Source organism: Cygnus atratus, chromosome 1, assembly GCF_013377495.2.
Source record: "Cygnus atratus isolate AKBS03 ecotype Queensland, Australia chromosome 1, CAtr_DNAZoo_HiC_assembly, whole genome shotgun sequence".
NCBI classification, from domain to species: Eukaryota; Metazoa; Chordata; class Aves; order Anseriformes; family Anatidae; genus Cygnus; species Cygnus atratus.
Genome location: NC_066362.1, coordinates 37,416,162 through 37,443,405, shown reverse-complemented (window position 1 = coordinate 37,443,405; position 27,244 = coordinate 37,416,162). Strand labels below are relative to the sequence as shown.

Genomic DNA, 27,244 nt, shown 5'->3' with positions numbered 1-27,244 from the left:
AAAGACAAGACAACACTGTGCTATTACTAAATCTGAAAATAGCTCAGACATCTCCAGACAATGGTAACATGTGAGACTAAGCACTGTTTCCAAGCCAACTTCTATCAGCCTAATTATCAGAGCCCTTATAATAAAATCACACCAAAGCAAGAGGCAACGTCTTCTCCCCCCCGCCCCCCTCCTTTTTTACATGTATAAATAAGCTACAATAAAAAGCAGCCACAAAACTTAGAAACCTTGATGTAGCTGCTTCTTTAGTATAGAGGAAGTTCCACTATATCTGGGTTAAAAAAATAGCTCTGCACACTATATTTTGGCCTTAAAGTTTCCGGTAGCATTTATGAAGAAGGTTGGTCATAAATGCGTTATTGGCATTAAGAACTGGTTACATGTAAAAGAAAATTTAGTGGTTTTAGCCCATTAATGACTCATGAACCTTATGAATGTTTTCATCTTCAATTGTCATGACAGGCAGGAACACGTATCAAGGTTATCTTTAAAATATACTACGGGGGAGGCGATTCTTTTTCCACCCCTCACGTAAGTAACCCCATTTCTTAACTTTTGCGGAAAGAGCTAAGGTAGAAAGGAGTGGTAAAGCCAAGTAGTTGGTGGAGGAAGTAAAGAATCCCAGTTACTGTAAAAAAATACATGGTACTGTATTCCCACAGTCATGGGAGTCAGCTAATTTTATAGGAAAATTAATATATCTCTTTTCCAGACTTAGAATTTACTGACCATAACTTACTGGATATTCATATTCCAAAAGCCACTTTTCTTAGCTGTATTACTATATTTCATTTTTAACATGATTTCACACATGTTTACATATTGCACTTACACACCTTGTATAAAGTTGTGAACATTTCAACACTAAATAATTTACTTTGACTAGAGGCAGGAAATGATATTTTTTTATAAAAAAGTAATAAAGATGGTTGATTGATGCTCTAATTTTTACAGTTATCAATCAATGAATACCATCCTCTACTCAGAAATTATTTTTGGAGCTTCTTTAGGTGTTGACTTTTTGGCAAGAAGTTGAGTGATATGTTTCCTGAGAATTCTGTCGTTTCATACTTCTATCCCTCCCCCAGTCTTACATTAAATTAAGAACAAACCAAAACAAACAAACAAAATTAGGCTGTAAGTGGTAAATCTTAATGAACATGAAGAACAACTTAACCGGAAACTTTCTTGGCCTCTCAGGGGACCATGCTTTAAGTGTTTTTCTTAATTTGTACACGTAACTTAGTAAGATCTGTGCATATAAAGGTTGCTTGTAGTAAAGTTATTGAGGTTTTATGCAATCCATTCTAGTCTCTCTCATCCTAACATCCATAAACTCTTCTAGATTATATTCTACTTTCTCTAAAATTCCCTTTTCATATGCTGTTTTATACATCTGATGTAGGCCACAGTCATTGCATGTGATGAGATACTGGTCTTAGATTTCAAACTGTTCCTGTTGAAAACATGCTACAATGTGTCAATATTTCTCACATAGGTCTAGATATTATTCCTCAGTAAAGACCATCTTTCTTCCAGGAATATAACTAAAAGAGAAAAACCAAACATCAGCACACACATACATGAACAAATCTATACATATCTCTAACTGTTCCTTCAAAATCATTTTCAGCTACAAATGCCAAATTCCAGTCATTTACCTTTTCTCTGATATTTCTCCTGTATTAGTGAGTATCTAAGATGGTGCCTGCCAACTGAAAAGCTTTCCAAAGCAGATCTTTGCATCTACACCTAAGCTCTCTAAAGAAAGGTACTTGTCTACAGAAAACCATACAGTAACGTAGTGTTTGCCCCTACATACAGATTTGATCTGAAGTGTAAATGTACCGGAGAGGTCACAATCGCTCAGACAAACGTTGTCAGAAGAAATAAAAACAACCTGTGAAATTCATGTAGCATTAACAGTCTGGAAGTTACAGTATAAAACTGACAAAACAAACACTTCTGCCTATGTGATTTAGGGAGGCCAAGCTGCACATGAGGAGAGAAAATAGAAAAAAACAGAGAGAAACCCAGTGTGAATCCTCAGTGTTATATACCTGAAATGAAGTCCAGAATGTTTTGCTTTACCTGACTTCAGGTTTAGGAAGCAACTCATCAGTTACTTTCAGATTTAGAGGAACAGACATACTTTCAGCTTCATTCTTTCAGGCCTGTTCCTCTCACTCTAGCACATGGCATGTACAGTAGAGAGTCTATTTTAGCCCTAGAAGTTCTTTTTTTTTTTTTGCATTACATCTGAACGATCATTTTTATCAAAAACATTACTGTCAAATAGAGAAAGCATCCCACAGGCGGTTACTGTATCTTTACTAAGTGATACCATTACTTTTTCTGGGCTACCATACAGAAAATGACAATATAACATGCTATGGCTCCATTTCAGATAACAAGTTTGCAGGTGCTTAACTGTATTTCTTTGAGAATTCTCCCTGGAGTCCAGTCAGGCATAGGTGTTAGTGTTTGCAGGATCAAGACCCATACCCGTAAACTCCAGAAGAACCTTACGAATTTACCCCAGGTGAAATTTAATATGAACCATGGAAGAGAAAGGTTAATACCTTTGACACCACGCTGCAATGCATGACAATCATGTTGTAACCAGTGGCCTGCCACTGATGTTTATTACTGTGTCGCACTAGTTACAGTAAGGCTAATTGTACTGTAGAAGACAAACATTTTAAAAAATAAGTATAAAAACTTAAAGCATTGTCCCCGTGTTTTTATAAAAACAAAATCAACATTTCTTACATTTAAAATGAGTGCTGAAAGATACAAATGAATAAAGTTACTGAGCAAATAAAAATGTATTATCTGAGCTACTTTTTCATACAAATAAGGCTCAGCCACATTGTATCTCTTGTATTAACAGCATTGGGTTTTTCAAACTCAACTAACGAGTTTTGGCAACACTGTTCTTTGCTGAATATTCCCATTGGCATCTGTCATCTGTGCCAAATTAGTCCTCAGTTTTGAAGCTGAGCTTGAAGTCGGAGGTAACTTGGAAATCGATGTTATAGCACCAGTGCTCTCTGTAATTCTCTTCGCCGAGGCTTTCTCCCCAGTCGGAGGCTTTGGCAACCGTCTCCTTAGCCAGGGATGCCGCAAAGCCTGGCTGGGTGTCATACGGATAGCAGGATCCCATTCTAAACACTGTTTTAAAAAGTCAAGGAAGAGGGGATCATCACATCCCTTTAATGCATTACCCCATTCTCTGCTCTCTGGCGGGCCGCGTAGTTTTCCCCTCCGAGAGCGTCCACCGTTAAGTATTACGGAACCATCAGACAAGGTTGTGATGGTGCAGTAGCGGGGATAACCCTTAGAGCTCACAAAGTTTTTGGCTCGCTTGGATGAATCCAGAAGTTTTGGGGAAGGCATGCCCAATAGCTCGATCATACAAGCCAGCTGGTCTCCTTCATCTTCTCCAGGCAAAAGTGGGTAACCGGTGAGAAGTTCTGCTAGAATACATCCCAAGCTCCACATGTCTATGGGCATCCCATAACGAGCACCAAGGATGACTTCAGGCGCACGGTAAAAACGTGACTGAATGTAAGTGTAGACACGCTGGTGCTCGTAACAACTTGAGCCAAAATCGATCACTTTAATACCACTTCTACCCTGTTGCTTTAACAGAATGTTCTCAGGTTTAAGGTCACAGTGAATGATTCTATTTTTGTGCAAAGCATCCAAGCACTGCAAAATTGAGTGGGCAAACTTGCGGACCAAAGGCAGGCTAAAGCCCTGAAACTTGTTTTTCTTTATTAATTCGTACAGGTTCATGCTCAGCAATTCAAATGTCATGCAGATATGGCTGCGGAATGTGAAGTTTTCCAACATGTGAATAACATTCATGTTGTTATCCTTATCTTGTTTCCGGAGGTGTTCCAGAATCCTAATTTCTTCCGCAGCTTGGCGGTGGAAACGCTTTTCGTTTCTCACCATTTTTAGTGCCACATGCTGATGCATCTTGTGATCGTAGGCCTTCACCACCTGCCCAAAGCTTCCTTTCCCTATAACTTTCAGGACTTCGTATCTGTACGCAATATGATCGTGGGGTACTTGCACATAAGACCCCTGATCATCATCGTACCCACCGTTGTTTGGACCACCAATCACACCTTGCCGCTTCTTTGCATTTGGACCCAAAAAGTATATTTCAGGGTAGCAAAAAATCTCGTGATGCTCAAAAGCTGTTAATTTTTGCATGTATTGCTTCATTGCCTGCTCTGGTGTCATAACAGAGGCTTTCACCTTCCCTGTTCCATCTGCAGATTTTAAAGAGCTGGAGCTCCCTTGTCGTCTGTGAGCACTCTCTGACTGCCTGTCCTGAACCACTGGCAATCCAGATTTGCCTAGTGCTGTAAGTCCGTTCGGCTGCGTTGTCAGAACCGTCCTCTTGTTACTATTATCTTCAAACAGCTGTTGAACCTGGATTTGTCCATGGCTACCAACATGGAGGTGCTCATTCATTGTGTGCTTACTGCCTCCAACCTAAAATTGAAAATAAATACATACCCAGTTAACAGGAAAGGCATAAACTCTTCTATGCTTCACCATTCATTCTGAACCCAACATCCTGCCTAAAACACCACAAAACAAAGTACTTTCTTAAAATTCTGCTGTCTACAGCTAATTCAAAAAAATACAACATATATGCTACGACACTACTAGATGCCGTTACATTCTCCAGATCCTAGTTTCTCAAATGCCACTTTCGTGATTCTCTGAAATGTTTGTAACAAGGCAGTCAATGGTGTGCCACAACATTAAGTGAACGACTCCTCCAAGGAACCTTCAAGGCAACAGTCCTGTTACATCAAGAAGTATGCTTGAGGGATATTAAAACAGATTTCATAGTAGCAGTTTTATTTATGCTGGAGATCAATATATAATGCCTGCTGGAGCTTACATAGCTAAGGTTCTCCTAGTCATCTGTTCTCAGAAATCAAAATTTTAACTTGTTCTAAAACTAGCTGGATAGCAAAAGCGCCAGACACAATTTTCAGCAATGAGGAATGTGCTGTGACCTGCACAAAGGGGAGAAGAACATGGACATTTCTCAAGCTCAAGAGATGCCATCCACTGCTTGCGACTGAGACAGTCCCTATTCAGCAAAGCACTCAAATCAACGTATAAGCATAAGTATATCCCTCAGCACTTTGCCACGCCAGCCTTATGACTTTTAACCAAGATGAGATCTGGGGCCTGATACAGACTTGAATGGAAAAGAAAATCTTTGCCTTGAAGAGCATACGTGCAACTTTATTTTAAAGGGATGGAAAAAGTATTAGTTGATTTTACAAATTACATTTGTTCTTTACAGTTCGCAAAAGGGAGAAGAAGCACTCAGCATTTTCAAGCAAAGAAACACTGGAAGTACTGGGGTAGGAAAACAGCTAGTGCAAGAAACCTGTTACTTTTAAGGAGAAACAGGAAATTTACAAGCATATACTTGCCACTAAAATAGCTGTCCTTAAAATTCCTCATTTGCTCTAAAGTAGAGGATAATTAGTCTGTCTTTTCTGCCTGGTCTTAGACAGACGTGGGAAGAATTCCCCTGCTGTCTCTCCAGCTGATTCACCAGCCTTAATATTTATGCCAAATTACTAACCAAAAGTTCACAGACACTGTCAGCCAGATGATCAAGCCAGGGTTGAGAGCACTTTTAATCTGAACCTTATTTTTTCTATGCAGCTAAGGAAAACACATTCCCTGTTCACTTCAGGTTGCTGAAATGAAATCAGAAAACAACAGTTGTGTGCTGTGATATGAGGCAGTGAAATCTGTCCTGCAACTGCAGAAGTGCTTCCTAATGAAAAAGCCAGGACATGCGATGCAGATTCTAGCACACTTTTTGCTTCTGTTACGGTATCACACAGATATGGCAGCAACTTGGCTTTGTAATTTCATTAAATTGCTCCCAAGGAGTATCCAACTAGCTGGACACCAGCTTCGCCTTTGGATAATATTTTGAAATTTGCAGCTCTAAGGCTCACGCAATGCAAGAACAAGAGCTCTCATGGACTGTTTCTGCTGAGTTCACTGTTCTCCTGTTTCCATTTTGACTCACGTTGAATGACTGGTCCATTTTATTTCATCACTGCAGTTGGACTGCGTAGGTTTATTTGCAGAGCAATTTCAGCTCGTGCAATCAAATTTGATTGATCTCATAGAAAGTGCCACCACACAATGGCAATTCAGAGCAAAGGCACCTGTAACATTCAAGCACAAGGAAGGTATATAGGATATTGACATTAACTGTCTTCCTGGTTTGATGTCTCAAAAGCACCAGGGAACTGCCTACAGGGAATTCCTTCAGGTCAAGTTTGAAGCACACTCCTGCAACAGTCTCCTTAAGGTTGTCCTGATCCTGTATATGCAGCAGTGACTGAACTTAAGAGAATTTGGCCCCAAGAGCTGCTACGCGGTGAACCTCAGAACTGGATCTGGTCAGTAAGATGTGTTCGGAGGTTCAGCGCATGCTGCATGGCAAAACTGCCTACGAGAGAAACGCACAACAAAGCAGCAGAGTAACTGTACAGACCACAAATACTTCAGCCAGGAAATTCCAGGTACAAACATTTCTTCTGCAGGGCTGCTTGACCAGCAAGGCAGCACATACCTAGATAAACCGGGAGCAGATAATACTAACGTACGGCCAATGAGGAAGAAACAGCATAGGGGAGAAAAACACCTCTCAGAATTTCTTAACCCAAGTGCTCATTGACACAGTTCACATTTTGAATTAATTTTCTTTTTATTTCCCCTTGAGTCACCTGTTTTCACAGTTAGCTATTTTCTGCCCTTCCCAAGCACTGCACGTTTCAACAGATGTGCTGCGTAATTCTTCAAACTTCGGTTATTTGCTTTGTACCAGCGCTTTGAAAGAAAAACAAAACACAAACGTTTGTCCACTTTCAAAAGTCCACTGGGACTAAGGAGTTCTTCTTCCTAAAAGCACGTTTGTAAACCATGTAGCTCTGCTTCCTGTACCTTTAGGCAGCCTCACTGTTTCCCTTGCTGCTCATAGGTTTTTTTTGCAAGCAGCAGAATGAAATCACCGGCATTATCCCAGCTTCACCCCAAATCCGAAGTGACCGGTTTTGCCAGTTTCTGTCAGCTGCTGCTGGGGAATGCAAATGCAGATGCAGACAGTAGCACTGGTTTTCTTTGTGGAGGAAAAGCCACTAAATCAGCACAGGCTCTGTTCCAAAGCTTGTGGGGAGATGACAGCTCACTTTTCTTTTAAAAACCCCAACGGGAGTTTCAGAGGTATCAGACACATCGCTGCAGAAGAACCACCACCTTGTCTTCTGTTTCCTATCAGGATGAGCCGAGGGCTGGATTCTCACCAGCCCTTCGCTCTGCCTATCTGCTTCTGCCTACCGCCTGTGAGATTTGCCGTCAAGTTCGGGCTTGCACTGCTTACACGCTCCGCAGGCTTCACCGGTGACGCTCTAAGTTCCCCGAACCACAGCTAATGGGCTTGGGAAGCTACAAAGGGCTACAGCCCTCTCGTCCCCTAGCAAGCTGCTCACAGTTCGCAGGAGCTCCATCAGCCTTTCATCCGAAACCACAAGCCCAAGAGGTTTATAATGCGTCTCCCTTCTGCATCTGCAGACGGGCCCGTAAATTCCAGAACCAACAACCTACACACACAACCAACAACCTGCACACACTTACACACCTTACTTACTACAGTATCTCATTGCCTGTGCTCAGACCCATACACGCCTCCTAAGATTTGCATATTTTTAGAGCACGCATCTTCAAAAACTTCCTGATGCACACATTTTTACATAAACATATTGAAATACCAGGTAAGCTTGAACTCGAAGAGCTAATATTGAATGTTCTAGCAACATCAACTACAAAACAGCAAATATTACAGGGTTTTTTCCGTTCACTGCAGTGTTTCATAACTTCAAAATCACTGCTATGATTTTGCTTTAACTTTGGTTTGCCCAGTTTATGGAAATAGATGGCTAAGCTGAAAAAAAATCATACAATCTTCGAAACAGAGACACCAAGAAAAACACAAGCAAAAATTTTGTTCTTTTTCTTTCTTCTCCCTCCCCGCCCCTCCTGAAATGGATTTAAAGACAGAAGTGGACTACAGTACTACGCCTAGATGACAGACGTGTTACAACACAGTGGTGGCATAAAACTGAGTCCATCCTGCTAACAAGAAGGTAAACTGGCAATTCTCCTGAGGTGCCGCTCAGCCAGTGCAATGAGGTCTCAAGACCTTCTACAAGGCTGGAATGACTGTCTGCAGGATCCAATGCCATCTTACTTAACCGATTTGATAAGTATCAAATACTTATTCTACACGGTGTCTTCCAAAACCATTAACACATTATGTAGTTGTACCACATTCCATCTTTTCTGTAAAACAAACCAAAAACAAAAAAACACAAATAAAACCCACACTTGGTGTGCTATTAACACCCTATAGAACTATTCAAGACTGACCCATGCTTCAGTTATATATTATCATTTTATTTTAGCAAAGTCTTTTTTCTGGGGTTTTGCTTATCAGTCAGAATCTAGAAGGATTTATAAAATGAATCCCAATAATAAAGCAATTGTATGATGTCCTGCAGAAATACTGCACGGGAATAAGATGTCTTTATCTGCTATTACTCTGTACAGATGAGAAATACCGTGCCAAAGTAATAACTTATTAAAAGAATAGATGCTACACTCTAAACCCCTTTCTTTACAGTACTTCCACGCATGCCAGTTTCAGCCCCAGTGAGCCTAACACGCTAGAGGCGTATGGTATCAGGTGTAGCATGCTTCACTGCCTATTTTGTTGACTACAGCCTGAATAAATGTACAAAAGGCCCTTTTTCCTTGATAAATGAATTCAACAGCATTCCTCTGTTCAGAACTAAAAATAGCTGCTAATTAGCACGATAACAATAATGCAGGATTATCGTAATGGTTTTATTATGAGTGTGGGTTTTATACACTGAAAAAGACTAAGCCCTTGTCCTAAACAGCTTGTGTTCAACAAGAGCAGTAGAAAAAAAACAAATCATTTGGATTTTTTGCTGCTGTCACACACGGCCAACATAAGCTTATTTTTGAAAAGTTAACATTGACTTTATACTGCAAATATTTTCAGAGACAGAACTATGCTTCAGGAGCGATACTGATTCATAAATTCCTTTCCACCTGTCTGGGCGACGCTGTGCATATGCAGTGAGCCTGAATACTCGTGGGACACCCCCGTGCATTACGCACGTTGAAATCAACAAGGACACTCCGTGCACGCTACATCGTGCCTTCAGGTAAGCTGATGTGCACGTGTAGGAGAGATGTGCCCAGATGTTCTGCGCTCCCCATAGCACAGCCACCAACTGTTAGAGCCCATGTTTCAGATGTCCTCCCAAAGAAAGTTAGATAGCTTCACTTTCCCCCTACGCATAAGATTTATGCAGAAGAATCACCCAAAGAAACCTAGGCAGAGCAAGGTCATGACTGTATACTTATTTCCACTCAAACATGACAGCATTTCTGTGGCAATTTATTACACAAACACACCAGAGTAGGAAGATGTTTTCTTTGTTTTTACTTGCTTTAAAACAGCTGCACACAACAAAAATTTGCAGCATGTTATCCACCAGATCTTCAGGTAACAGAGTCCAGTGATCTCTGTTCCATCATAAATTATTATTTTTTAATTATATAATTTCAAGATTAAGGCTGAATGATGTGAAAGCATATGGTTAGACACTCGTCCCTGGTGGCAAAAGAAAACAGGCCTGCTGCAGGGAAATCTTGGAAAGGCCTTGAAGAAAGAGGGCACTGAATGAGGCACTGTAAATGGGTTGTTGTTACAGTCCTGGACAGGAGGAGAAAAAGATTAAGACTGCTTTACTGCAACAGGAAGAGTGCAGAACGCAGGGACATGTGCCAAGTAAGAAAGCACAGAGATGGAGGTAGGCAGAAGACAAGAGTCTGGGAGAGAGACTCACAGACGGGTGGGGATTTACACGAGCAAAGCAGCAGGCAAGCAAGGTAATCTCTACTGCAGCATGTCAAGTGGATGCAAGCACACCGTAATGAAACAGGACAGAGCAAATAGGAAACGATTCCAATCATCAATGCAAAGACTTAAGGCTTCAAAAGAGAAAACAATGACTAGGAGAGGAAAACGAGGAGGGCAAGGCATTGGAAATGAGTTTTCCACCGCAAGCATCCAAAAAGATAAAGTCACGGATGGAAACAGGCAAGAAAATGCCTAGGATGAAGCCACAGATCTTTGAAAATAAACAAAACCTTTCCCTGGTACAACACACAACAGTCTGCATAGCAACAAAGGCTGCTGCGACTGCAGAGACTGCAGCCAAAACCTCTGCCCTGTTACATGAAGCCCATGCATCTCCCCGCTTCCCCCCCCACGCTGCTGTGCCCTGCCAAACAACCAAACGTCACTAGGAAGAGGGAGACAACAGCTCTGCTACAGGCTAGATCACACAACCACTGCAAGAAATAAGACAGGTAGTGGACTTCTTGTCTGTCTGAATTCAAAGAAAAACTTTTTGGCTTAAAAAAAAAGCTCTCTTCCACCTCAGTCTCTCCTCACGATCAGTGTATACACAATGCACACGTGCACACGCAGCCACAGGCAAGTTGAACCACTTAAGTAAACTATGCCTCTGAGAGTTTGAAACACAAAAGAGAAATATCCGTTTCATTTTTAGCTATTAGAGAAGTTAAAATGACACAACGGGGATGAAAACACAGTATATAGATGAATACAATGAAAAAACGGTTTAGGAAAATTGAAATGTTCCATTTCAAATAGATTTGATTGGAGGAAGTAGTGGGACACAAAACCCACTGCGTTTCAGTCGGTGTCAGCTGAGGTCAGTAGGCCTGAAGTTTAGAGAATGCTCACATAACATATATAACCATTTTTTTGGTTAAAATCCAGCATTCTGATGTCACATCTGATCCTTACCGCAAAAAGTTATGTTAGCCAACCACAAAATAACAACCTACAGAACTCACAGAGGCAGTCTGAGGTATTTCTGTAATAGTACCCAAGGCTAAATAAATACTGTAGAGTAGAAACGTATCGCAAAGGCAAGGCAGGGTTTGCAACAGTCAGAATCCAGAGGGACTTGAAACACAGCAGGATAATGCTCAATCACCCTTGAGTGCTTCCATTAGGTATTCCATCTATATGTACGTATATGCGCATGCATGTATGCTGAACATAAACATACGCATACATACACAATGATGTATGTATAAAAATACTGGAAACAGAAATATAATGCTCAAACACTCCTTGCATGCTTTCATAAAGACATCATCTTTATATATGTACGTACATAAAAATGTATGCATCTATCTATAGACACTATACATAACATACACACACACACATATATGTATGTATAAAAATACGAGGGTTCTGTACTTACAAAATTAGTTGGTAGCCCCAGATACACAGCTGGGCCACTGGGCTTTCTCAAATCCTAAATTAAGTCTGGGCTCTGCTACATGTGGGCCCCTGCTATTTGTGGGCCTGTCTCTATGTGCAATTTCACGACTGGTGCCCAGGCTGTTGGTATTATGTTTATTTTCTGTTTTTAAAGAAAAATTAAACCTCCGTTCCACTTCTAAAATCAACCAGTACTTAACTGGAATGCAAATGTGCAAAACCCTGCCTTTGATAGCAATGAAGAATTCAAATATATATCCTAGCTACATAAATATACACTGATGTTGATCTTAAGTATGCAGCTCCACCTTGAATCTGCAGAATATTCATCATTCCTTTTGAGAACATCCTACGTACACTTGCATTTTTTTAATTTAAGCCAATTCTTTCTATAAATGGATTTGAGTAAGTCGCTTTTACCCCTGAAGCTACACGGAAAGTCACCGAAACACTAATATCTAAATGCATAGTTTCACCTTCCACCAGCCCATAATCACATTACCATTTAAAGCTCTGCCATATGTTTACAAAGATAGTATGTGAGCATCCATGAAGAACTCATTAATTCTAAGAAAAGTATGCCATCAATGCCGCTCAGGGTCAGTCTGAAATCTTTCCTAATTTAAAAGGAAATGTATGCAATAAAAATTTCAGACATTTAGTGTTAACATGACAGCCTATAGATCCCTCTCTCTACGCCGTCGTGCCTCCAGGACAAGAGATACCCTCTCTCATCCATATATAGTGGCATACTCGGGAAGTTTCATTCCTAGTAGATTAACTAGGAGTGGGAGATAATGTGAGATAGCACAGAACCGGAAAATAACATCCTTTTCATGCCATCGGTGCTCATTTCTTTAGGTAAACTACCGCAGCAATAAAGTCGGAGCCATCCAATCCTTGCCCCCATGCGCAGCGATAGCCGTTTCCAGGAAGACAGCGATCGGCCCGAGCTCACCAGACAGACAAGGGGAGAGCAGCCTTCATTTTTCACCAACGGGGCTCACGCGACCCTTTAATCCCGCTGCCAAAATAATGTCAGCTCGAAAAATGCGTTTACCAGAACAGCTCCTCTTGGAAGGGGGGGGAGAGGGGGGTGATTTGTGAGTGAAAAATGAGCTGTAAAACCGGACCGATGACGGGCTGGAGGGGCAGAGGGGTGGGCAAGCCTCTCCTCAGCGCACTCGGGGGGTCTGGGGGTGCCCAGGTCGCACCAAGTCCCTCACCTTCACCACCGGGCGCAGCGGGCGCCCCGTCGGGCGGCGCTGGGTGGCGACCCCCGGCCCTCACCGCCCCGTCCGTCCCCCCCCGCCCCCCGGCCCCGTCCCCCCGCCCCGAGCCCCTGCTCACCGTGTGGGAGGCGTTGCTGGCCCTGAGCGGCGGCAATGCGAGGGGCGACGGCGGGCCGGTCCCAGCTCCTGCCCGGGCCACCCCGGCTCCGGTGCCCGGGGAAGACTGCAGCGGGCGGCCGCTGTCCCCTGCCCTGCCTGCGGAGAGCACAGGGGTGAGCGCGGAGGGCCTCGCCGCCCCGTCTCGCCTCGGCCGCTTCTCCATTATTTTTATTTATTTATCCCCCCACACACACACCTCCTCCTCCTTCCCCGGGTCGTTTTCCCGAGCCGTCCCCGGGTTTATTTATCGCTTTCCCTCGCCCCTTCTCCCCCAGGACAACTCACCGCCCCGCGCAACAGCCGCAGCCCGCAGCCCCCCGCCGGCCCCCCGGGCCCCGTTGCCGGGCGGGGGCCGGATCATTGTTCCGACACCAACGGCCCCGCGGCGGCGGCAGCCCGGCCGCCTCCTCCTCCTCCTCCTCTTCCTCCTCCTCCTCCTCGCCCTCCTCCTCCTCCTCCTCCCCGCGCCCCGGCCCGGCCCGGGGCGGAGCGGGCAGCGGGGCGCCCGGCGGCGGCCCCCTCCTTACCGGCTGGGTAGGCGGCGGCGGCGGCGGCGCTAGCGGAGGGTTTCTTGGTTAACATGGCCGCTGGAGAGGAGGGAGAGGAAAATGCATGTCAGGGCGCCTCTCCTCCGCTCCTCCTCGGCCTCTCCGCTCGGCGGCTGCCTCTCGTCTCCGATCAGCTACAGCGGGACCCAGACGCGTCCTCCGCCGCATCCCCCTGGCCCCGGGCCCGCCGGGCAGACCCTCCGAGGGCCCGCCGTCTCCTCCCGCAGCAGCAGCAGCAGCAGCAGCAGCCGCGCCGCCGCCGCAGCAGCCCCCGGCCCAAGCTCATCACCTCCCCAGCCCCCGCCCCGGTCGCCCCGGTCCCCTCGCGCGGAGGAGGGGGCAGCAGAAGGCGGCCGGACGGGGCCCTCCTCCTCGTCCTCCTCCTCCTCCTCGGCCGGCGGAACGGCGGCGAGCAGCGCGCTGCGGGGGCAATGCCCGCCCCGCCGGCCGCCTCCCTCCGCTCCGCTCCTCCCTCGGCTCCCTCCGTGCCGCCACCCGCCGGGGCGCTGATGGGGGCAGTGCCGCCCGGCCCCACAACGGCGGCGCAACGGCCCCGTGCGGAGCGCACGCCCCATGGACCCCCCCCCGCTCATCCCTCACACCCGCTCCTCGTCCGTCCCTCAGCGGCCGGCCGGCCAGCGGTGCCCCCCCGGGGCACAGCCATCTTGGGACGCGGCCTGCCCCCCGTGAAGGAGTCGTGACGGGCACCGAAAAGGGGGTCACCGCCGGCTGGGGGGGGGGGGGGGCAAAGGTGGCACCCAGGGTGCGGGGACACGGCACCCGAAATGTTCAGTGGGGTGGAAACTGGAAAATGGCGGAGGGAAGAGAGGTTTTTGGCGTTGCCCCGAGCCCGCAGGAGGGGAGCGGGGGGGGGGTGTGTGAGGGGACAGCCGCCTCGTTTCCCGGGGTGCACAACGTGCTCCGCCGAGCACAATGCTTTGGATGCCTGGTTTGTCAGTGCGAACGTCACTCGTGCCAAAAATAGATGTCTGAGCAGTTGCTCAGCTTGGGACAGCGTTGAAATGAACTCTCCTACCTACGCGCAACCCTTGTTCAAAATCTGTGCGGACCGCGCATGTTTTCCTTTTGGAAACAGCTGGTGGATCTGGAGACAGACCTCCCTTCATCCCCTTCCACTGAAAAAGACAGAAAAATAAACCTCCCCTTTCCCTATGCCTAAGCAAAAAAATAATTAAAAAAAAAAAATCCATCCCTGCAGCCAGAGAGAAAGACTTTGCCTCTTCCAGTACCACAGACATGCATAAACAAAGACATTTCCTGTACTAGTACAGAGAAATAAACACTTTCCCTAGCCCCTCCTGTCACAGAGAAAACAATCATACCTTCTCCTGCCCACACCCACCCAATCTTTTCCCTTCACTGCAGCAGAAAGCAAGCTTTGTCTTCCTCAAAACCCCCCAGATGGACACAGACGCCCCGAATTCCCCTCCCCTTCGCTGCCAGTTGTATAAATGCTTTCTGGTGACTCCCAGTATTTTCCCGTCATTTTCACAAGCAGCATATGCACATCAAAAGTATCTGAATAACAAACATTGTCATAATATTTGCATTTCTTGTGAGATACCTTCAACATTTAAGGAACGGTCAAGGAAAATATGCTTTTCTAGTTAGCCTAGGAAGGGGAAGGGGAAGGAAGCTTGTTCACATTCAAGCTAGATACAAAAAGCTGAAGTTGATATCAAATAATCTTTTCCTAGGGCTTGCAGGATTTCTTACTTCACTATCTTAAATGATGTGTTCTCTGACTGTCAGAGTCACAGATGGCTTCGTGCACGTCCTGGGATTAGTTACACCTAAACACTGAGACAAGAGAAAGCCTGTTAAGTGTCCTGTTTCAACTCCTTTCCAGTCGGGTGCATCATTCACAATTTGCTTCCACTGTTTGTTCAAGCAATCCTGGGGTACTATGAAAAATATGTGAAAAAAAAATGAGTTAGTCTATCATGTAACAAACAGCCTCTTAATTAAATCCGTGGGAACACATTGCATTGGTACCTGCCCAGCTATGCCCTTTCTAAAGCCGTGTGCATTGTAAGCTTTCAGTGTGGGTCTTTGAACCTTGGGCCTGTCTACATGCCTCACTTTCTCTCACTCTTTTCCCATCTGCAATCCATCCTGGCAGCTGCTATCAAGGATAGTTCTACCTGATGGAGTCTGAAGTGAAGCTCAGGATGAGGGCAAGCTCATCTTGATTCCCTCTGAATGCAATACAAGAAACTTCAATTTAAAAGCCTCTTTCATGCAGGATGTAGGCTGACAAAGAGGAGGAACATGCTAATATAGTTGTAAAATACCTTGGCTGCAAATACTGATGCCTTTAACAGCCTTCTGCAAAATCATAGTCACAGATCTACAAAGAAAAAAAAAAAAAGGAAAGAAAAAAAAAGGCTAAATACTCAAAAGCAAAGATTGCCTTTTTTTCATGCCAAGTGTTATACTCAGGAATCTGAACTATGTCTCGCTGAGTGGCCACAAAACTTTCTTCTTTCTGACACTGGCCAACTGAACATATATATCAGCACTTCCCAGACCATTGCTACACATAGATGAAATCAACAGACTTCAGCTGCCAGGACAGAAATATGTATTAGACACCTGGCAGGAGAAAGTGTACAGTGCTCAGAAATCAGAGGGCAAAGTGAATTAGGGTTTTCTTGATCCATTTTCCTGCCCTCTCAGCTTTTATTACCCAAGAGTGTGAACTGACTCTTAATGACAGAAGATTGGTCTTCCCTTTCTTGCAAATAAATGTACAGTGTGTTCACGAGTGTCAGACCATTTGCAAGGGGCTTGTAAAGCAGTGTCATCAAATCACTTGTTTTTAAAAGAAATAATCTGAAGACCTTTTTTCCAGATGGGCACCCAAAAAGTCCTGCAGACTTGTAAGTGCCAGCTCAGTGGGACACAGGCAGTACTGGTTCTTCACCACAGTGGCCACCTAAGGAACAGGGGGAACAGGTCAGCAGTTGGGGATGCAGGTGGGATCAGAAAGCTACTTGCTGCAAGGGAAAGCCAAGAAAGTGTCTGTCTTGATGAGGCTTAGGCTGGGCTATTAAAGGTATCATCCTCCTGTGATAAACTGTACAAAGCGTTCTAGAACAAAGCTTAGCAACTATTGGTAAAAATAAAGTGGTTAAATCACAACCATTGAATGAGAGAATTAAGGTATAGTTAAAAAAAAAAAAAAAACAGAACCAGAATAGTCTAGAATAAAACATCTTATCTGTAAAACTTTGTCTAAAAGTATTTCTGCCCACGTAGTACATTAAAATGCATTATTGAAGATAATACACTAGTACAGTGAGGAGAGGTACAGAGCATGCCGCGTTTTGTGAGCCATTCAATCAGGGCTCTGCCTTGATCAGGGCTCTGCCTTGTGACCAAGACAGATAGCAATTCCAAGCAAATTGTGAGGGACCACCACGGTCGGTTTTGCCAGGCTGCCTTGGGACACAGCTCATATCTAATTGTCTTGTTAGTGCATTGCACCTCGTAAGCATCACTGTGAAATTCCCCATGTCAATCTTTTTACCTCTCCAAGGTGGATGCTAGTTAATTATACGGGACTTTGGTATGTAGTTTTAGGGCGGGAGAGTATGGCCAGTCAGTCACACGGCATCTCTGCCACTGTGGTATTAGCAAACGCTCGTGTGGTCAGCCACCAGGGAATTCCTGAGACGCCACGCATGTTCAAAGCTGAAATGATGGCTCTGGGGGCTCCCACAGTGACGGGCGCAGCAGGTGCTCAGTGCCTTGCTATGCTCTGACTGTTCGCACCTGGCACAGCAAACTATTTTGGCTTTAGATAAATGACCGGTACGTAACGCAAATCCAGGGATACTCAAAGATATGATGAGGATGGAGGAAGTGGGAAAAAAAGAGGCAAAACTGGCCTACAACGTATAAAGCAAAAATTTGGCTTATTGTTGCTTTTTTGTCATCCTCTCATGCTAAGCAGAGTTTGCATAGAAGGAGAATCTACACACACTTTCAGAATCTTTTAAAATGGTCAGGGGTATAAGCCATTTAAATATCTCTGTTTTTCCCACTGTTTTTGTGAAGCAGGACTTACATTCTGAGCTTGAAATATTAGAACACTTTGGATATGTCTCACCATCAATTAAAGATAGGTCCAAGCCTGTTCTCTCAACCAGTAATCCATATTTTAAAAGTAAACCCAGTAAGAGGTTGTGTCAGGAGGTCCTGAACACAATGGGCACCAGGGTCTCATTAATGTGTTGTGGATAATTTAGGCATGAGCAGGGCTGAGTGCATGCCGGTGTGGTCTTCCAGCAGACTGGACTGAGCACAGCACAGGCACTTCAGAACCAAAATACAGCAACCTACTAATGCAAGATGGGAAGCACACAGGTCAAGGCTCAGCTAACTGTCAAACATGCACTTCACTGGATGGTACACATGTAAGGTTTGCAACTCCTCCCTCTCTCTAACCTCTGTGGAAAAAAAAATCCCAGCAGAGCATCACCAATATCTTAGGATAAAATTATATTTCAATACAATTATAAAAAATGAGGTTATGTATTCAGAGCAAGAGTGTGGAGAATCACAGCCACAAATCGGTTCGCTACTATGTGTTCGTACTGACAGGAGCATATATGAAGCTAAACTGGCTTGCTAGGCTTAGATTTTTGTTGGCCTTTATTCCAAAGCATGTTCTATTGTGGTTAAACTTTATTCTGTGTTCAGGGATTTGCACTTTCTGCCATTTAAGAACACATAAATCACCACTTCTATTACAGTATTAAGACAACAAAGGGTGTTTTATTGGTCAGTGAAGAGACTCTGAGCTCCTATGCACCAGTCTGCAAGAATACAAGTTATTTTTTATTCTCCTGCTATTACAGCTATTTTGCAGGAGATCATCTCACAACATATTTGTATTTTAGTGCTGGTAAATCACACATCAAGGAAAATGTTTTCCCTTTTCACCAGACCATGCCAGTGTTTCTAAGCGTCTATATTATATATTTTCTGTATCATTTCTGGATTCTTTTAACATTAATATTCATTAGAACATTAGACTTATTCCTTTGTGTAAACTCCCATCATGCGTAATGGGAGGAGAAAGGTTCCTGTTTTCCTCTCGTGTACAACCGAAGCAATCGTGATGGAGTCAGTGGAGTGGCATTAATATAAAACTAATCTCAGGGAAAAGCCTAATGGTGGCTGATTCTTTTCAGTCAGTAGAACACCCTTCAGCATGCACTCAGAAAAAAGGAACCTTGGGAACAAGAAAAGAAGGAAATATGTGTGCTGTTGGCCCTTCTGGAGTTGTCCCTTCCCACCTCATCTGTGAAGCCCCTCCATTCCCCCAGCTATGCAAACAAGGGAGATGTGAGGAGACCAAAGACATCATTTAAAACGACTGGCTCTCTTGTCACTTGAGTGTTGGACTGTTACTGCAAGATTAGTATGCACTTGGTAATTAGGATTTCTACCGAACCATTTTGGAGAGAAACCACAAGGTTGTTAAACACCGTGTCATTCTTCGAATTCAGTTTCCTCTTCTAACCACCTCGAAGATCAATACAGAAACTCGGTGTAATCTTGCATGTGCTCATTGTGTGGGCCACTCAGTTTCAAGCCCAGCTGTTCACACACGGGGTTAGTCCCAGCTGTCGAAACTCCGGTAACCTTTGCTCATCCAATTCTACATGTAAAACCGAAAGAGACTTAACATTAAAGAGTTTATGGGAGCCACTCACTCTCCACAGCAGCGTTTTATGGGAGCTGAGATTATAATTCCGCCAGGTGCTGAGAGGTGTCAGCTCTCTTGGGGCAGGGAGCCCAGTATCTCACAGGGCGCACTACAACTGGGAAATTATATACCTCACTCACTCGTGATAAAGCTCATTAATATCATTAAAATCACCACTCTACAAAAGCACAAAAGTGAGACATAATTAAAAGATAATGTGTCAGAAGGACTCAGAATCAAAAAAGTCCAGCCAAGTTCTTTTCCTCACCCGGGCTTTCACTGGGCAGAATTTATTAATAATAAAAGGAAAATGAATCATTAAGTTGAAGTCCCAGGGCCTGAGTGTTATATTATTAACTAGTATAATCTACTGTCAGGATTTACGTGGTGACTTTGGAGTTAAACCACGAGCCACCTGCTGAAAAGCAAATTTAAGGCTACATGCTGGGAAAGAACTTTCTCACTAAAATATGATCAGGGTTTGTTAGGGCAACAAGGAAAGAACCAACCTGAGGTACTGAGTTAAACCGAGCTCTCCTCATACTGGGGACTGAAGGTATCAGAAAGCTGTGGAGAGTTCTTCAGCTCCCCAGATCACAGGGTGTAAGTCCCACATTGACTTACTGTGGGAAAGACCATTGTATTTATATTAGGGAGGGAAAGTTAAGAGTGAACTCCCTAACACCCCCTGCAGTACCTTACTGCTGGTCCTTTGGTGTGGAAATACCCTAAGCCGCTCAGCCTCTCATTTGGATTGCTGCCTGAATGTTTGGCGGTTGTGTGTGTATTCGTACGTGAAGAGGGAGGAAAGAAAAACAGCTAATACATGACATGAAAATGAACTGGAAGCTTTAGCTCACCGTCGTCATCTGGAAGCTCCTTCCAAAGGAATAAACAAACACGTTAACACACAAGCACTTCACTGTCAATTCAGAAAAGTGCAACATAAAATCATTCTATAATTCGTAAAATTAAGTAAACAAAGGAGAATTCCTACAGGTGCTCTACAAATAGAGAAAAAGAAAAAGGGCCCAAGAGAGCCCTTCAGTATGTGTGCTGCTTTCCTAGTGAAATTAATCCCAGTGATTTCAAAAGGAGCACTCACATACAGTTCCACCTGTGATTAGGATCCAGGCTTTAACTCATGGAACAAATTATTTTCTTACCTCTCATTTTAATTTTAATTTGCAGGAAGGTAGAACTTGCTAACTACAGGTAAATCCTTATAAACCGAGATTTAGTTATGTACAAAATGGGTAACATAAAGCATTTGGGGCTACCTCTAATGAGTGCCTAGCTCATAAAAGGACATCACATACAGCAGAAAGATAGGTGCCAGCATTCATTCCAGCACTTGGAAGACTGTGCTGTGAAGTGGTGTCAAAGCAGACAGACACAAACCACAGATAACTGGATAGTCCCTGATTTTTCACTCTCCAACCTGCACAAGCTGGCCAGCTCAAGAACATCTCCTGGAGATGTCATCTGCTTAATCTTTCAAGAAAAAAATGTCACTGTCATCGTAGAGTCCCCTTCTGTACAGTGAGCTAATGGCAAAAGAACTCATTTGGGAAAGCTCGGTGCCTCTCCATCCTTCAGCCCCTGAAGGTGTGCAACACACTACAAGCTACAGCATCTGCAGAGAAGATTCATAACTCACTGGGACAGAGTTACAGAGCTGAAATTAAAGAAGTAAAGAAGAAAAGACTATTACTGCGAGGTTAGAAAGGGGAAATCTTTAAAGCATTTTTTTTTAATGTTGCATACAGCACAGTCATGTTCTGCCTCCCCAGTCAGGCAATGTGCAGGCTTTGTCTGGGTTTAGAAACAGAGCAAGTACTTTCACATAGAGGTCAACTTCAGTTTGTAAAGTCTAATGATCTATTTCTGTAAACAGAAAACACACTGAAAAGCAGGCAATAAATACCTAAGAGACAGGAAAGGAAGTCAGAATACAGTAGGAAATACGTGAAAAATATTATGGAGAGCAACACGGAGTAAAGAGGATGAAGCTAAGAAGCAAAAACATAATCTCTTTTATTATTATTTATTTATTTTCTGGCATTAGCTTCCTGATAGCATGACCTTTGCCTTTTTCTCTCTCTCCATTCAATGCTGTTTCCACTTATGCTCTCCTGTTTTAAGTCAACATTTTGCCTACTACTTCTTTTTGCCCGTTTGCTCTCTTAGCATTGCTTTTCACTCAGTGGGGAGGCTGCAGATGGACCCAGCCCTGGTCGTCCACACCTCCTGGCTGGGGCTGTCCGTCTCCCAGCAAACCGTTCCACTACAGGGCTGCTCTTGTGGGTGAAGATTGGAGTCCTGCTCTCTGGGGGTCATCAACTTCCTTTCTGGAAGTGTGAGAGGGTGACTGGGCATGTTTGGTGGGCTTAAGTGTGCCCAGGACTTGCCTGAATGGAAATAGCTCACCGTTCCCTGTTTCTTTTCTGCAGGCTCTGTGCTAGTCCTACCCCCACAGCTGCAGAATTTGTGTCTGGGGCACTTACCCCAGCAGAGCAGCTGTGACAGAAGGAAGCCTAGGGGAATGGGCTACTGGCAGCATGGGGGTGAGAGAACTGGGGCCCTGACAGGTAAATTAAAAAATAATAATAATAATAAAGTGTTGGGATTTTTTTTTGTTTGTTTGTTTTTTTAATGAATGGACTTCTTGAAATTTCATTAGTTTCAAGACAGTCATTTTTTGTGAAATCCATATTTGATTTTACCCCATTTTCCATTTACTTCTAGGTCCTCCCTTCCCCCCCAATCCATACATTTATCCAGACTTCAATTACAGCAGTAAATTCTTCTCATACACTCAGGTCCTCCTCAGCTATGCTTTTGTCATGGAGGACTATAAATCAATCATGCCAGGTGTTTGTGATTGCAGCAACATCATTGCACTTAGCTTTCTGTATAAGATTTTCACCTTGCTCACCTCCAGTTGTTCAGTGGCTTCTTGTCACTGTGAGATAACCTGTGTAGCATGATGGTCTCCACTCCTGGGAAGTGCTTTATTGCAAGCTGACAAAAATTCCAAGCTTCTGAAGGTGGTGGCACCTTGAAATGGCATGGTTGAAGGAGCCAATTCCTTAACCACTAGATGCATAAAGATTCATTTGGGCAGCAAAAAGATGCTGTGGATACTGAATAAATGTATATCTTCTTCTGGAAGTTTTAATGGGGTGTCAGACTGGTTGCTGTAGCTAAAATGGAGTTTCAAGGGTACGTGCTAAATGGTCTGTTTCTCAGAGGTTACACTGGACTCGTGTGATGTGAAGTCACAGCTCAGGTCTAACTGAGACAAATTCAGTAAACTAGGAAGTGCCACTGAACATAACAGAGAAGCAATATATATAGCCAAAAAGGTAGTTGTTTTTTTTTTTTTTTTTCCATAGCAAATGCTTTTTATTGCTCAGGCTTTTTAGTGAAGTAATTCAGTATTAATATATGCTGCTACCTTTTTTTTTTTGTGTGTGTGTGTGTGTGAGAGAGAAAATGTCTCTATTGGCAAACTGCCAGAACTACAGGAAGCAAACCAGAGGACCAGAGGCGCAAGGGCTGATGAAGAATAGACCACACTCCTTCCAAGGATAGCTGATTTACTGTTCTTCTCTCCCTATACATATATATCATTTTCCTCTTTTGGCCTTTAGCCAAAGTTGTATTTGCTGCTTCCAAGACTTTGAGTGGAAAGTCCACACTTCTCCACAGCTTCTCCCAAATCCTGGAAGGATATAAAATTTAGGTCTATTGTCTAGAGTATTCACAAGGCATTCAGTTCAAAAGGGATTTTTCTTTTCAAGCCGAAGGTATGAGTACAAGAAGAAGTTCACATGGAGGAAAATCATTGCTTCATATGTGTATGTATTTATTTTGTAAATGGAAAGATAAATGATCAAAACATGTTGATTCCTTGAGAAGATAAGGCTTTTGAGTAAATATTCATATATCATAGCATTAGGTGAGCTGTAACAGCATCAACTATATGTAACGGATCCCACATGCTCACTTCTAGGGAGCTGAAAGCAGTGGAGAGGAAATTGTTTGAGAAGAAGCCCATTGATAGTGGCCATCATTGTGTTGGCAGATGATCAGTAAACCCTGGGGGGAAAGAGGCATGACACCTGACTGCTTCATGCCCTTTACAGAGAAAGACAAATTCTTAGAAGTTTGCTTTGCGGACAACCATGGAGAGAGAAAGAAACTTCCTCTGTTTAGTTTGAATTATCCTCATGAGAATTTGAACATTTTCTTTGCTCCCACGGAGCAAAATCCTCCAAAATCTACATGAGAGGATAACTGAAGGATCAACAGAATATCACAGCCATGAAACATGACCATCTTTGAACACACCTCCAGTTGAGAAGAAACATTTGCTTGAGAAAGAAAAAAAATGTTGACCTCAAGCAAGCCAATCTCCCACAAGGAGGCCTTTTCATTTCCCATCTTCCCCAAGCACCGTGATGTGAAGTCTTTGAAATGACAGTAGTTGCAAAATAATAAAGAACCAGTACCCGGGCTCAGGCAGACAACGTGCACTAGGGACCCACTGCAGCTGTGAGGAAGACATCAACTTATAAAACAACACCCAATGCAGCACCTCTGCAGCACATGGAAGAAGACAGGGATAATTCACAAAAACCCAGCCATCTACAATCAATGCAGTAAGGATGTCTATCAGTTGCATAAACACCATTCATACAACTCACTGATTAAAACAAGGTTGTCTTAGCCATTAATCTACAACCATAAAGCATCCTACAGTTAGAACAGGTACCTCACTGAACTCTGAACATCACATGCTTGTTCTCACACATTGCCCTATCTTCTGATTATTGTATATTTTAATGACAGAGTAACACCGAGGTCCAGTTTTCTTTAAAAGCAGATTTAGAATATGACAACTTCTACTTCTGAAAGTAGATTGCTTTAGACACCTCTGGGCCTTGCTGTAAACATAAATCACCCATGCAGTATGCTTGTCAGGTTAGTCCAGACATGTCATACAAGAGTTGTTTCTTGTTGGTGGTGTTGGATTGTTTTGTTTTGTTTTGTTTTTCCACACAGATATAAGCAAACTTTTTGTAGAAACTTGAAAAACAACCAGACTACTGTCATCTTTAGTTGAGAGGAAGCCACAGAAGCACTGTGCTTAAGCCCTTCTTTCCCATATGGCTCATAAAATGTCAGGACTGCCATTTTATTACCCTGAAGAGATTTTGGGGGTAATTTCCATTTTGATACAGATCCCAGGGAAGTAGACGGAACATCCTGACACTGCTTTGCAAATAGCAGAAGAAGGATCTGGTGTAAGACTGACTCATAAGTACCAGGCATTATGGAAAACACAGAATCCTCCACACCCCAAGTGGGAATGCTCAGTATCAGCAAAATCCTGGTAGATCTTTAAACAAATGTGGTCTTCATCCAGCTCTCATTAGGAAATTTGACTTTGTTGTGCTGCTCCCAGTGATATTACACAAGATCAACAGAATTACTTTGTAATATCTGCATCTTGAAGTTTTGTTTCAAATCAGTGATGTGATGTCCATTGGTTCATTGGTTCATAGCTCACACAGCCTGTGCTGGCAAAAAAAAATAAATGTATTGTATCTTTAAGGGTTGCATGTTTCCTTTGAGACTGACACTAATTTCTGCAGTGCCCTGGGCAAGAATAACATGAGCTCTGCAAGCCTCCATGGGGCTCCATCCTCTGCAGTGCTGTGGAGACAGCATCTTTGCACATTCATGACAAGCCCTAACCTTTCCTCCTGCCCTCAGCTGTCTGTGACTTTGCCCCCTCAGGCTGTGATTGCCCCATCTTTTCATTTTTGAGGCTTTGCAGTCTTTGATGCTGTTATAAACAGTGCTGGAAGCCAGGAGCAGGGAAAGGATGTGGTAAAGAGGAGGATGTGATGAGATTGAGAGGGAAACTGGGGAATTCAATGTCTGCCACAGCCTGCCAGTGCCAAGTCAATGCACAGTGGGGATGGGGTGCTGAGGACTGATGTAGATGGACATGTTTGTGGAGCAGAGCCCTGGGAACAGGGGGCTCTGTGGGTAAACTGACGGCACACTACTGTTAAGGTTTCTTATTCTGTTTAGTAATAGCAAGGAATCTTTGTTGGTTCCTGCAGACTTTTTCAGAACATATGGAGTACCCTCTTCATATGCAGCATCAAAGAATCTGGCAGGCACAAACAACTTCAAAAAGAAATGATGACCTTGACTGCACAAGAATGGCTTGATATAAACACTACAGGCTGTAAGAATGGGCCCATGAGGCTCATTCTCAGTTTTGAGGTGAAGGGAATTAACTACTTGGATCTCCAGGAACCTCCCGTCGCACACAAGCGACAAACAAAGCTGACAGCTCTGTTTGGTAAGGTTTTGCCTTCATGTAGGTTTCATCTTTCTAGCCAATCTGTCAAAAAGACTCAAAATGTACACATATAACAAGATGTTAAAGGAGAGACAGATATAGCTGTAGACAAGAATTAGTCAAGGCTGCACTACCTGCTGACTCTGATCTCCTCCGTTACCACTTCATTCACCTTGCTAGCTCTCCTAAACAATGCTCTTTTATCAGAGTCCCGTCCTTGTTCTGTATTTGAAGATCAGCTGCGATATCCTCAATGTAACCAATCTATCAGCTGGATCTAGATTACCCATTCTATTTTCAGCCCACAGGCATTTTTCTTGTTAGACAGCTGAAGAGCAGCTTCCAAATCTAGTCTGCCTCTTCAAAGTTCACCTTGTACAACAGCATCTCAACTGCAAGCGAGAGAAAAGGATAGGAGAAAACGCAGCTATTGTCAGAAAAGGAGACAACTGCAAAAGTGGGTCGTGAGCATATTCCACAGCAGTTCTACATCTCAGAAATGGGTCAAAATGTAAATTATCCCAGAACTCGCACCATCTACCTGGGACAAGTACCTATCTGCACCCTGTTTTCAAAGCTGCTTTAACGTGCAGATTACTAGATTTTAAGTCCAGATGGCTTTACGGTGATCTCCCCATCTGAAATCCCATGTATTACAGGCCTTAGGATTCAGTAAAACAAAATCTTTCTTTAGATCCCATGCCAGTGATTGAAATGGAGCGTATCTTTAAAAAAGTGATAATAATTTGCTTTTCCAGTAGGGGAGAATTCATCGTCAGCCCTGTGTGTTGTACTTCAATGACCATCCCCACTGCTACAACATTTTGATTTTCTTTCTAGTCTGAATTTGTCTCGCTTCAACATCCAGAAATTAGTTCTTGTCTGAAGCATTTTGTGCCTGTTTTGAGTGCCCTCTGCTACCAAATTACAGCTCTCCCCAGACCAGACCAAAGGCCTGGTCTCCCCACATACACATCTCAAATATCGTTTACATGTGGTCAGTGGGTAGAAAGCAAGTTTTACAATGTAGAAATTCATTAAAAATAATACATATTTCAAGATTAATTAATACAATATTGCAGAATATATGTGCAGAATATATATGTAGAAAAAAAGCAAAATCACCAACCAAAAAAACCTCATTAAATTTACCTTACAGCTGGCTTATATTTCACCATCCATAGCAGAAAATAAATATGTAATTCAGAAATTAACAATAGAGACACAAATCTTGCCTCCCAGAACCATTTATTTCTGAGCATAACCTCATTTATTTTTGTAACCCTTTCCTTGATTTCAAAATAAATGTATGATATTGTAGCTAATTACATCCTGATAGCAGAGGTCATTTACCTTCCCTTTACATGTAGCATGATTTATCTGGAGAAGACTGTTTTGTTCAGATAAAGTTATGGTCAAAGTGGTAATAATATTCTGCATATTCACCATGTTTCCCCTGCAACATGGAGCCAACTAATTGCATTCTGTGCTTTACATTTGTCAGGTCTGATCCCATTACATTTTACTTTCTCAGGGATAGTCTAGCTCCTAATGACACCAGCACCAGAGGTTTTAGGCAATGCATTAAAATACTGCCAGTGGAGAGGAGAAGCACTTTGCAGCCTCTCTCAGAGACCAAAACAGGTACAGAAAATAAAAGATGGAGGAAAACCAGGCTTGGTGAGA

General features: G+C 43.4%; 1 protein-coding gene across 2 annotated transcripts; it reads right to left on the bottom strand.

The window, feature by feature from the left end:
* Positions 1-2,620: 2,620 nt before the first annotated feature.
* DYRK2 (dual specificity tyrosine phosphorylation regulated kinase 2) lies at positions 2,621-13,749 on the bottom strand. Of its 2 annotated transcripts, none has more exons than XM_035544248.1 (3): positions 13,413-13,749; positions 12,845-12,981; positions 2,621-4,521 (listed from the first exon to the last, which is right to left on the bottom strand). In XM_035544248.1, the coding sequence occupies exons 1-3, from the start codon at positions 13,465-13,467 to the stop codon at positions 2,920-2,922; spliced, it is 1,794 nt and encodes a 597-aa protein (XP_035400141.1). In that variant the 5' UTR covers positions 13,468-13,749; the 3' UTR covers positions 2,621-2,919. The 2 variants fall into 2 exon arrangements, with proteins under 2 accessions (XP_035400141.1, XP_035400139.1); XM_035544246.2 differs by lacking the exon at positions 13,413-13,749 and adding an exon at positions 13,171-13,262.
* Positions 13,750-27,244: the final 13,495 nt, after the last annotated feature.

Coding starts and splice junctions, on each gene's coding strand:
- DYRK2 (XM_035544246.2), bottom strand. CDS start 13,246: ATGATCCGGCCCCCGCCCGGCAACGGGGCCCGGGGGGCCGGCGGGGGG. Junction 12,982..13,170: donor TGCGGCTGTTGCGCGGGGCG/GTGAGTTGTCCT, acceptor TGCTCTCCGCAG/GCAGGGCAGGGGACAGCGGC. Junction 4,522..12,844: donor CCAGCAACGCCTCCCACACG/GTGAGCAGGGGC, acceptor TTTCAATTTTAG/GTTGGAGGCAGTAAGCACAC.